Here is a 12,690-nt window from a genome sequence, read left to right on the forward strand (position 1 = left end):
GCAAACCACATTCATATGTTTTGGTCCTGTCCAAAGCTGGAGGATTACTGGAAGGAGGTGTTTAGGTACTCTGCTCAAGTATTTGCTTTGTTTGGCCCCTTGTTCCGCACTGTAACCAATCACTGTTTTATCGATGTACCATTTGCCAATGTTCCCTGTTGATTATTCTTGTGTCTACTGTGTGCGTACTGTATACGTTCCTCGGCCGCAGAAAAATACTTTTCACTGTACTTCAGTACGTGACAATAAATCAAATCAAATCAAAAAATTGGTGCACGTGAAACTGGACCCAGGCCCTCGGGAGGCCATATTCGAGGTGTCGGACCAGCCGGGGTTGTAAACGGGCCTCGTTGATCGCCTGAAGGCAGATCCTGTTAGGATGAAGATCAACCTCTCCACCCTGTGCCCTGGTGTGGCGGAGGGACTTGCTGGAATTCTTGACACTGGAAAAGTTCAAATTTGAACTGAGGGGAAGGATGGAAGGATTCGACAATTCATGGGTGTTATTCATTATGCACTTTTGAGAATTGGATCACATTGAACAATAGGGGGGTTGGGCTGGGGTTGGGGGGCTGTGTGTGTTAATGGTGACTATGGGTGATTCCTGACTCCTCTTTGTCATTTGTTTATGTTAACATTCGGGCTAATGTTTGGGGGTTTGGTGGGAGGATGGGATCGTTGTTATTGATATGAGGATTGACATTACATTGGTTACTGATTATTTATTGTTGGGTGTAAATTTGGAAGAAAATGTGAAAAAGGAGAATAAAAAAATATTTTAAAAGAAGAACAATAAGGACATTTCTAATCAGACTTTGCATAATAGTGTACAGGAATGTTTCCGGTACATTTTTGTTGTTTTTATCCATGGCTAGGCAAGGCCTTGAATGTACCTGTAGGGGAAGAGGGTAGACTGCACTGGTATATCATGTTTGGATGACTGCTGATGACAGAATAGGATATTAAGATATGAAGAGGAAATATGGAGGCTACAAGGGGATATAGAGAGGTTAAAGTGTGTGCGCAAAAGAATAGCAAATGGAGTTTAATTGAGAAAATGGGAAATTGTCCACTTTGGCAGGAAAAATAAAAAAGGAGCATATTATCTAAATTGTGAGGTTGCAGAGTCCTGAGATGCATCACAATTTAAATATCCTCATACAGGAAGGTTAGAATGCAGGTACAGCAATTAATTAGGAAAGCTAATAGAATAATTTATTGAGAGGGTAATTGAATACAAAAATCGAGAAGTATGCTTCAGTTCTACAGGACATTAATGAGACCACATCTGGAGCACTGTGTACAGTACTGATCTCCTTTTTATAAATTTAGAATACCCAATTCATTATTTCCAATTAAGGGACAATTTAGTGTGGCCAATCCACCTACCCTGCACATCTTTGGGCTGTGGGGGCGAAACCCACGCAAACACAGGGAGAATGTGCAAACTCCACATGGACAGTGACCCAGAGTCTGATCTCCTTATTTAAGGAAGGATGTAAATGCATTGGAATCCGTTTAGAAAACATCACTAAGCTAATATTTGGATTGGATGGGTTTTCTCACGAAGGAGGAAAGTTTGGGCAGGTTGGGTTTGTATCTGCTGGCATTCAGAAGAGTAAAGAGGTGACTTGATTGAAATACTTCAGATCCTGAAGAGTCTCGGCAAGGTCAATGTGCAAAGGATATTTCATCTTGTGGGAGAATCTAGTAGGGATCACTCTGTTAAAATAATTTTGGACAGAGATGGAGAATTATTTTCACGAAAGGGGTTGAGGGTGGGCAGCACGGTAGCATAGTGGTTAGCACGATGGATTCACAGAGCCAGGGTCCCAGATTTGATTCACGGCTTGGGTCACTGTCTGCGGAGTCTGCATGTTCTCAATGTCTGCATGGGTTTCCTCTCAGTGTTCTGGTTTCCTCCCACAAGTCCCGAAAGACGTGCTTTGGACATTCTGAATTTGCCCTCTGTGTACCCGAACAGGTGCCGCAATGTGGCAACTAGGGGCTTTTCACAGCAGCTTAATTGCAGTGTTAATGTAAGCCTACTTGTGATAATAAAGATTATTCTTAATCTTTGGAACTCTTTTCCTGAAAAGGCATTGGAAGCAATCTTTGAATATTTTTAAGGCAGAGCTAGATAGATACTTGATAAACAAGAGAGTGGAAGGGGAACACTGTGGTTAGCACTGCTGCCTCACAGCGCCAGGAACCTGGATTCAATTCCTGCCTCGGGTAACCGTGTGGAGTTTGCACTTTCTCCCCGAGTCTGCGTGTTTCCTCCAGTTTCCTACCAGTCCACAAATGTGCAGGTTAGGTGGCCATGATTGGCCCCATAGTGTCCAGAGATGTGCAGGATAGGTTATGGCATGGGGTGTTGGCCTAGGTAGGGTGCTCTTTCAGAGGTTTGGTGCAGACTCGATAAGCTGAATGACCTGCTTCTGCACTGTAGGGATTCTTTGATTCTAATGGGGATAGGTAGGAATGTGGATTTGGGTTACAATCAGATCAGCCATGATCTTATTGAATGGTGGAGCAGACTTGAAAACAGTGAGACCAACACCTGCTCCTAGGGTGGCACAGACGCTAGCACCAATGCTTCACAGCACCAGGGACCCGGGTTTGATCACTCTCTGTGGAGTCTGCACGTTCTCCCCGTGTCTGCGTGTTTTTTCTTCGGGTGCGTTGGTTTCCTCTCACAATTCCCGAAAGATGTGCTTGTTAGGCGAATTGGACATTCTGAATTCTCCCTCAGTATACCCGAACAGGCACCGGAGTGTGGCGACTAGGGGATTTGCACATTGCAGTGTTAATGTAAGTCTACTTGTGACACTAATAAACATTATCATTAGTTCATACATCCGTATGTATTCAACAATGCACTTAAATCCAATAATATTTGCAACACTTTCATGTTGGAATTAGCATGTTGTACATTATAAATGTTGGTCAAGAGGGCGGCAAGTGGCACAGTGGTTAGCACTGGGACTGCAGTGCCGAGGACCTGGGTTCGAATCCCGGCCCTGGGTCACTGTCTATGTGGAGTTTGCATATTCTCCCCGTGTCTGCTTGGGTTTCACCCCCACAACCCAAAGATGTGCAGGTTAGGTGGATTGGCCACGCTAAATTGCCCCTTAATTGGAAAAAAAAATAATTGGGTACTCCAAATTAAAAACAAATGTGGATCAACAATGAACAGGCGCAAAACTTTTATTAGCCATTCCCTTCCAGGGCAGGGGCATTTGAACTTACTAAACAGTTTCTCATATCCCATGTGCTGCCATTATTTTCTCCTTTATTCATACCCCCGCTAATCTATTTTGCATGCTAAATTATCCTTTCACATTCAACCACGGGATGAAGATATTACTGGCATCTTGAACTGATACAGCATGTGAAGCAACTCTTAGCGTCTTAAAGAAATACGCATCGCTTCGCTGGGCCATTTTGGAGGGTCAATTACATTGCTGCGGGTCTGGAATCACATACAGGCCGGCATCAGGTTTCCTTCCTTGGGTAAGGGCATCAGGTTTCCTTCCTTGAAAGGACATTAGTGAAGATGTGGGCTTTTTTATGACAATCCAATGATTTCATAGTTTCCCTTACTGAGATTAGTTTATTCCACAGATTAATTAACTCAATTTAAATCTCCCAATTGCCACAGCTGAATTGAACGCGTCTCTGATTTACTTGTCCGGTAACATATCCTGTATGCCACCATACCTAATCACTTTTAAATATTTTTATATTTTCTCCTCTATTCCAATAACTGTCATTACTGGTCCCCAAAGTAGGTCCTCTGTCCTTTAAATTAGACACCACCCCTCTCAAAAAAAAATCTCTTAACCCTACTGTCCTTGCAAGCTACCATCCCATGTCCAATCCTCCTGGTCTCTCAAAAGCCCTTGAACATGTTGTCACCTCCCATATCGGTTTGCTATTTTCTCCAGAATTCAATGTTTCAATACTTCCAATCAGGTTCCCATCTCCATGAAGTCACAAATGACAACCTATATAATTGTGGCAAATAGAAAATTTCCCTCTTAGTCCTTCTCGAACAATCTGCAGCTTTTGACACATCTTCCTCCAGTGCCTCTTGACTGGCGCCCAGCTGGGTGGGACTGCTCATCTATCCAACCATAGCCAGCAAATCACATTCAATGGTTTCTCTTCCTGCTCTCCCCACCAAAGATGTACCTTTGGCTCCTCCTATTTTTCATCTGTTTCTCCTCAGCAACATCCCGCAAAGTTAATGTTAGTTTTCACATGTATGCTACCTCACCACCCCCTCTCAATTCCTCCGTTGTTGCTCATCCGACATCCAGTAATTGAGCAGCAGAAATTTCCAATTAAATATCCAGAAGCCACTGTTTTTGGCCCCATACCTTAGCTAACAACTCTATCCCTCTCGCTTGAAACAAAATAAGCCAGGCTGTTCACAAGCCCACATTTGACCCCATAAGCTTCTGACCTCATATTTGTGCCATTATTAAAACTGCCTTCTAACATGGCCTGCTCCATCTCAGTTCATCAGCCCTCATTCATGCCTTTAATACCTTTAGTTTTGACAACTCCAACATTCCCCTGGTTGGCCTCCCATTCTGCTCGCTATAAATTTAGGTAATTCAAAACTCCACTGCACTTGTTTTCTTGTAATAAATCCAGTCAAGCAAAATTTTCATCCCTGCTGGAAAATCAGTGCAGGAACTTGTCCCTCCCAATCTTTGTAATCCCCTCCAGCCCCATAACCTTCTGAGAGATTTGCGCCTTCTGAGAGATTTGCGCTCCTCTATTTCTGGCCTCTTGAGCATCCCCGATTTGAACTACTCCACCATTGGTGGCTGTGCATTAAGTTGCCTCGGCCCCAAGCTCTTCCTACATTTCTATGCCTCTCTACCATTTAAATACTCCTTAAAACCTACCTCTTTGGCCAAGCTTAAGGTCTAATATTTCTTTATGTGGATCAGTACCATATTTTGTTTTATAATATTCCTGTGAAGCACCTTGGGATATTTTATGTTAAAGGTGCTATCAAAACATAAGCTGTGTTATAGACTGATGTACAACTCCTAATTATTGCTCATTTTATTATAGTATTCACAACTTCTTTGAGAATTTTCAATGGGATGAAGGTTACTGTACATTTTTGAATTATTAAAAAACCTTGGTTGTAACAGTTTTGGATATGGGGCTCCATTGTACAGCACATCACAAGGAAATAGGAGCTTTTGGTATAAAGTAACTTTTTTTTTTTTTACAGCATTTAAAAAAACATTCATAGCCAAAAATGGGAATATGTGGCAAGTAGATAACTTTCTATTTTTGAGTTACAAGTCTAATTTCCAGGCTAATTAAATATCATGTTTAAGGACATTAGTCAATGTATGTTTAAATAAACTGGACATTTGTTCGAGCTAATACTCCATTCAATAAATATATAAAACCTAAACTGAAGCAAGAACCAAACCATACTTGAAAAATTGACAAAAAACATTCAATTTTTGAAACACAATATGATTCCTTGCTCCTTACTGTAAATCAATCTTCACAATAATTAGAAGTTACAGTGCACAAAATCAAGAAAAGGAACGGCACATGCCCCAGTTTCCTATACACAATGCCACTGCTATATCTTTAAATTGGCAATTCAGTTCAAATCCCATTCTAAACATAATATATACAATGCACCTTCAACTATTAATGGCCTGATGTGATACTAGCAAATAACCTAACTTCAAATTCAAGCCTGTTAGAAAGTGACCAAGTCTAGGACGCTGATGATAAACAGATCAATATTTTTCATAAATGCATGTTTTGTACAATTTGTTCAGAATGTCTTCAAAATCAGTCAAGTAGTAAAATGGAGTTTGAAAAGCACTGTTTGAGGCGTCGTTATATCAGCCACCGCCAGCTCCTGGCCATTGGTAAGACCCAACTCTGGAAAATAAAATCATTTCAGTTTAAGGCGTGGACTAGATTCTTTGTAAGAAATTGACAAACAAGCACGTGCAAATATTTTCTGGTAAATGATTAGGGATTCAACTGAAATAATATGTTTTTATTAATTCATGAGACACGAGTGTCACTGTCAAGACCAACATTGATTACCCATCTATATTTCCCTCGAGAAGGTTGTCAGATCACCTTCTTGAACTGCCTAAGTAACGTGGTGAAAGTACACCTAGTGAATGGAAGGAATGGCAATAAAGTGGGCTGCTTGTCCTGGATGGTGTTGAGCTTGAGCGTTATGGAGCCGCTCATTCAGACAAGTAGAGTATTCTATCAAACTCTTAAATTTGTGCCTTGCGGTTGGTGGACAGGATCAGGTGGTGAGTTACTGGCCGCAGAATCTTCAGCTTTTGACTTGCTCTTGCATCCACAGTAATTTTATGTCTGGCCCAGTTAGGCTTTTGCCACTGAAAACCACCCCATCCCTAGGCATTGCTGCCTAGCAATAGACATTTGGCAATGGTAATGCCATCGAAAGGCAGCACGGTAGCACAGTGGCGAGCACTGTTGCTTCATAGCGCCAGGGTCCCAGGTTTGATTCCCCGCTGGGTCACTGTCTGTGTGGAGTCTACATGTTTTCCCTGTGTCTGCATGGGTTTCCTCTGGGTGCTTCGGACTCCTCCCGCAAGTCCCGAAAGATGTGCTGTGACATTCTGAATTCTCCCTCTGTGTACCCGAACAGGCACCGGAATGTGGCGGCTAGGGGCTTTTCACAGTAACTTCATTGCTACCGTGCCGCCATGCCTCAAACCAGTGGAGAGTTTTCCCCAATTCTCATTGACTTCAGTTTTGCAAGGGCTCCACAATGGTCATAATTTTATTTTGCAAGGGCTCCACAATGTCAGAATTTATCAAATCCTGCCTTGATGTCAAGGACAGCTACTCACACCTCTGGAATTTGGTTCTTTTGTCCATGTTTGGGCCAAGCCTGGAATGAGTTCCCGAGCAGAGTGTACGTGGTGGAATTAGCTGCATTAATGAGCAGGTTATTGCTGAGTACGTTCCAGTGTGACACCTTCCATCACTTTGCTGATAACTGAGAATCGACTGATTTGTTCTTGTGTTTGCAAGCCATACTCGAGCAAATTTCCACATTGTGCGGCAGATGCTGGTATTGTAGCTGTACTTGGACGGCTTGGCGAGGGATACACATTCTTTAAAGACTACAGTCAGGATATTATCATGGCCCATAGAATTTGGAGTATCCAGGAGTCTAGTTGTTTTTTTGACCAAAGGAGTGAACCAAACTGTCTGAACACTGACATTGGTGATGCTGCAGACCTCAGTAGGAGGCAGCAATCGATCTTCTACTCTACCTCTGGCTGAAATGGTTGCACCGAATCGCTGGGCTCTTAATCATCAATGATAGCTATGTTCATGTAGCCTCCAGTTTAAATACCTGTAAAGATCCCTCCAATTGCTTAAAGAATTTCAAATAATGCACACCACTGCAGCATAGTAACTAAAGACAAGGGCAGTAACGCCAAAACCTTTCTAAACTCAGAGGTTGCTCTATCTTAAAAGCCTCCTAGCCAGATTCCTGATACAGTCCACCTGTAAGGAAACGTCATCCTGATAAGAAAATCCAGAAGAGACTAACTCCGTAACCTGCTAACCATCCACTTCTTGAGGCAATCCTGATATAATCCTGATATACAAACAACTCCAGCTTTGAAAATACAGAGACAAGTCTTTTGGAGTAAAACACCTCTTTATCAGGTCCACAATTATTAGCTTCCGTATGATAAGCCAAACACATGAAAATATTCTGTTGTTCACAACTTGTAAAAGTGCTCTTGAAAAATTGATCTCTCACGCATGCGGACACACAACCTCTTCAATGGGAGTACATTGCATTTTATAAAACAAGACAGATGAAATATCAGGTAAAACACGAATACTCATTATAGCCTCTTGGATTAGTTTCAATTGCTTAAGAGGTTCGGCGAGGAATTAACCAAACAACCCCCCACACACACAAGATTTTACGCTGCTTTGTTGCCTCCCCAAGGCTATTACATGACTGCTGGAGGTTTGGTCATGTTATAATCATGATGCTTCAAGCATCACAATTGAAGTGCAGGCTTGATGGACCAAATGGTTGGCTCCTCCCTATTTTTGTATGTTTGCAAATCAGTGTGAGGCACATTAAGGCATGTTTAGACATTAAAACCCTTTTACCCCAAATAGGAGCAGTCTATTTAATTGGAAAATATGGAAACAAAAATTCTTTGATGAAATGAGAAACACAGCTTTGTTATTTTATCTCCTATTCTCCAGCTCTCCACATCCTCCCCATGAGTGTGAATATATCACTGAGATATTCAGCAATACATCAGCTTTTATATACTTTTATGATTCTAGATGTTTATTTTTCAGGAAGATAGAAGATTAGAAAAACTAAGCATCAAGAAATATTGTGCGCGCAAGATTGGTGGTTGCAGCACTTGTGCTTAATTATTTTAAAAGCTCATCAATCTGTAAACAGCAACATTTTAGCACATGGGAGAATCCTGAGAACTCTAGCATTTTCTACTCACCCTTCAAGGTTTTTGAAAGATTTGGCCTGGTCCTTTCTTCAATTGATGCTACTGTCTGTAGAACAAGATGTGACATTAGCTTTTAATACAGTAACTATGTTAATTTTCGTGTTGCTTAGACAAAGATGAATAACATTATTACAGAATTAAAACTCTTACTTGTAAATAGAGTGTTTTATTTTTTCCATCCAGAGTTGCAGTGATGGCTGGGGACTTCATTTGTCTGTGTTGGACATGGACAAAAATTTCTGTGTTCATCAACATGGTCATTCACCCTCCCTTCATCAACATAATTTGTAATCAATTAGCCAATATTGTCCTTGCTTGCTCTCAAAATATTATTTTTCTACAGCTTCCTTTTTATTCCCATGCAAGACACTGTTAATGGAGAAGTGATATTGAATGCCCAATTAATGAAGGCCCTTTTCTTGATAAGCATTGCCTCACTGTTTTGGCGAAGAACTGGGGGTTTCAATTTTGCTATGCTAATTTAACTATTGTAATGCACTTCTGAATGCCCTGGCAGTTAACATTAAGCACATTTTGTGCAACTTTTATCTTTTGATTACCTGCAACAGAAAGAAAAGCTTTCAGTCATTAAATCCCCATCAATTTAAAGAGGAGATTAATATAATTCCCACTTTTCCTTTTCAGGCATCCATACACATGAACTGAAACTGTTTTATAGGCAAACATTTTCCACAGAATTTCTTCTTTCAGATACCCTTGTTCCTTCCCTTGCTATGCCATCAGACAGAGGTCAAAAGCACAAGTGGGCAAAATCAGCAGATACCTTAATCGAAAATAAATGATATGAACACAGGGTAGCAACTATGAGGATATACTAAAATACATAAGGGACCTGCAAGAGTAGGAAGAAAATGTTTAAAGGTAACTTACAGTGAAGTACTTTGAGTCAAGTAATCTAGGAGCTCTTGAAGTTTTGCAGATGATGAAAACTGCAAATCTTGAGGTACCTGGCTGCAGGCTGGACAGTTTTCCTTGAAAACAATAGAAAAATCAATGTGAAATTTAGAACTTGCCCAGTTACCAGTTTTAGATCTTCTGATAGTTAGGTGACATAAACAAGCATTCCAGTAGGCAAATTACAGGGTCAAATTGGTAAATTTATATGGAAGCGCTTAATAAGATCACTCAGTTCCTTTTATACAAATGGGAAGACTTCCTCATATGATTTGGGCAACAATTCACCACAGAAATAAATTTCACAGATTTGGTGGGATCAAGTTACTATACTTCTAGTGAAAAACAGATGAGGGATTTGCAGCTGCTGAAAGTCTCCAGAAAATTAAATTCTGCACTAGAGCCTCTCACCATTCAAGCATCTTGTTGTCCATTTCAAGAACTTTATCCAATCTGCATTTTTGATTAACAGGTTTCTCAACTTGATTATTAGTTAACCATTCCATATTCTTTTCAATTTGGAGTAAGACATTTCACAATGGAAGCAGTAGCACACCTTAATTGTTTTTCATGATTCAAGGCTCAAAAGGGGCTACAGTCATATTTTTAAAAAGTTTACTTTGCAGGCTTTAGCACTGCTTTTGGCATTTCTTTAATGAGACATGAACTCCTATCTCTCCCTCCAAGTTACACACTTTTCCTGCACTACCTCGTTGAGCATAATCCAAGTTCTCCTCCATCTTTTTGCTATTATTAGGGGGTTAGGACCTTAGGTAATTTTGGCAGTGCAAGGGTTGGGACTGATCCACCACAAATTTACACTGTTGTTCATTTAGTTCAGACGGCTATGTAATTCCAGATATTCACATATTAAAGATATTATCCTATGCAGTGTCGACACCAAAGCAATTTTTGAAAAATAAAGAAAATTATGAACTGCACCTAATGGCCATCAATAGATAAACATTCGTTTCATCACTTTATAAACTGGCAGGTACTCACCTTACGTTCTGCTTCAAACGTGTAGGTGTAAAGGCTATCTACATCATTGAACACCAAGTAGTTATTCAGAGGAATATATGCACTGAAAAAGTAACACTGCAATTTAAACTTTTATTGAAAACAGGCAAGATTATGAAAATCACAACAAAGTAACTGTATAAAAATAAAAAACTTACCTTGATGCAATTTTGAATACTTCAGTTGCACATACAGCTGAGGAAGGAAAAGCTCCATTATTTGAAAATTAATCTTTAGTGCATTACCAAAAAAGTTAACTTTTCAATCAATTAAAAGGTGTAAACAAAATAATAAATGTCTTTAACTTTTATGCTTGACAATTTTTATGCTCAACAATTTTGAAATAAAATGGAATTTAACCTTTTGCGACAGCATTCTGGACAAAAATTTACTTCAATCTGGTATACGTATTGCAGTGCTAAGCTACATGATAAAAATAGTTAATAATTTAAGAATCACGGAAAATTAAAGTTAAAAAATGAAACTGGGATGAAATAAAAAGAGGAATTGATAAGGGCAACTGTTTGAAGGTGTGATTTAATATTTTAATTAGCATACCAGTGAGAAAAGCAAGTGCTTACCTATGTGATTGGGGGAAACTATGGGGTGTAAAAGAGGTGACTTCAATGTGGAGAGAGATAAGGGAATTGGCACTTATATGCTAAAAGCTGGGTCCACAGGGTGGGTAAGATCACAGGGAAAGAATGATAATCCATAACACAACTGGAGAAAGGCACATGGTAGAAGCAGCTACCATCACAATCACACCCCACTGCAGAAAACAATTTCACCCAAAACAAGTTATTGATAAAAGGTGACTGATTAAAATCCAAATCTTAAGGATGCCACAGTGGTGCAGTTGTTAGCACTGCTGCCTCACAGCACCGAGGATCTGGGTTCGATCCAGGCCCTGGGTCACAGGCCGCATGGAGTTTGCACATTCTCCCCGTGCCTGCGTGGGTCTCACCCCCACGACCCAAAGACGTGCAGAATAGGTGGATTGACCATGCTAAATTGCCCCTCAATTGGAAAAAAAATTGAGCCCTTTAAAAAAAAAAATCCAAAACTAGGAACTGAGAAGATTACACCTTCGCTGAAACTGAAGATGGTTTTCCCAACTGTGGCCAAATAACCTGTGTGTGGTAATTATTTGCTGGATTTAGTTCAGAGTTATATAACACTGATATTGTTTGGGGCATCTCAGAGTTCAGGAAACATAGGTAGTCGGGAACAAAAAGGTTAACTTCATGTGATACAGTGCATATACAGCCATCAGTGTAATTAAATGTACTGTTGCAGTGTGTTATATTCCTTCTTGTTGTATGTTTTTCTTTTGAGTTAACAAATATTCTGTATTAATTGATCACAAAATGACTGGATCATTCCTTCCTGGTTTGCAAATCTTTTCTGTCAGTATACCAAATTGAAAATATATACCACTATGAACTGGTTACCCTTCTTGATTTTGGGAAACCCTAGCATTTAACACCAGTGGGGTTTGTAACAATTGCTCTACATGTATCCCACACAGCCAATTGGTTCACTGTGCCTGTAATTTCAAGGTTCTACTTCAAGGTGTTACAAGTTAAAAGAGTTGCACTGCCATCTGTTGTTGCCTCCTGGTATTGCAACAATTTAGATATTCCAGAAGTTCACTCACTTAGAAAATACTCATTGTAATTTAGTTATGAACACAAAATTCATGCCTTACGAAGAAGAACCTCACACGATCCAAAGAATGCCAAAAGTGCAAGTGGATCTTTAACGATGGATATATTATGCAACCAATTGCACCATGTTAATTAGTTACTTTTGAAACTTGGGAACACTGAATTCAGCATGGCTGTTAAGCATTCACTGACCACTCTGACTAAAAGTCAACAGCTAACTTATTTTAGTGTGCAATTTGGAACAACTGTTTAAAAATAAATTTAGAGTACCCGATTCTTTTTATTTTCCAAATAAGGGCAAGTTAGTGTGGCCAATCCACCTACCCTGCACAATTGCTTCACAGCTCCAGGGTCCCAGGTTCGATTCCGGCTTGGGTCACTGTCTGTGCGGAGTCTGCACATCCTCCCCGTGTGTGCGTGGGTTTCCTCCACAGTCCAAAGATGTGCAGGTTAGGTGGATTGGCCATGATAAATTGCCCTTAGTGTCCCTTAGTGTTGGGTGGGGTTACTGGGTTATGGGGATAGGG

General features: G+C 40.3%; 1 protein-coding gene across 4 annotated transcripts in view; it reads right to left on the bottom strand.

Annotated features, from left to right (window-relative positions):
• Positions 1–3,194: 3,194 nt before the first annotated feature.
• uba3 (ubiquitin-like modifier activating enzyme 3) overlaps positions 3,195–12,690 on the bottom strand; it is a 43,390-nt gene continuing 33,894 nt past the window's right edge. For 3 of the 4 annotated variants that reach the window (XM_038810623.1, XM_038810624.1, XM_038810625.1), the window contains 6 exons: positions 10,652–10,688; positions 10,476–10,557; positions 9,450–9,550; positions 8,709–8,772; positions 8,550–8,604; positions 3,195–5,937 (listed from right to left, as the gene is read on the bottom strand). In XM_038810623.1, coding sequence (XP_038666551.1) covers positions 5,849–5,937; positions 8,550–8,604; positions 8,709–8,772; positions 9,450–9,550; positions 10,476–10,557; positions 10,652–10,688 — 428 coding nt within the window. In that variant the 3' untranslated portion in view covers positions 3,195–5,848. Of the gene's footprint in view, positions 5,938–8,549; positions 8,605–8,708; positions 8,773–9,449; positions 9,551–10,474; positions 10,558–10,651; positions 10,689–12,690 lie in introns of those variants that run through there. The other variant, XM_038810626.1, reaches the window with a different exon arrangement.

Source organism: Scyliorhinus canicula, chromosome 11 (genome assembly GCF_902713615.1).
Source record: "Scyliorhinus canicula chromosome 11, sScyCan1.1, whole genome shotgun sequence".
Lineage (NCBI taxonomy): Eukaryota > Metazoa > Chordata > Chondrichthyes > Carcharhiniformes > Scyliorhinidae > Scyliorhinus > Scyliorhinus canicula.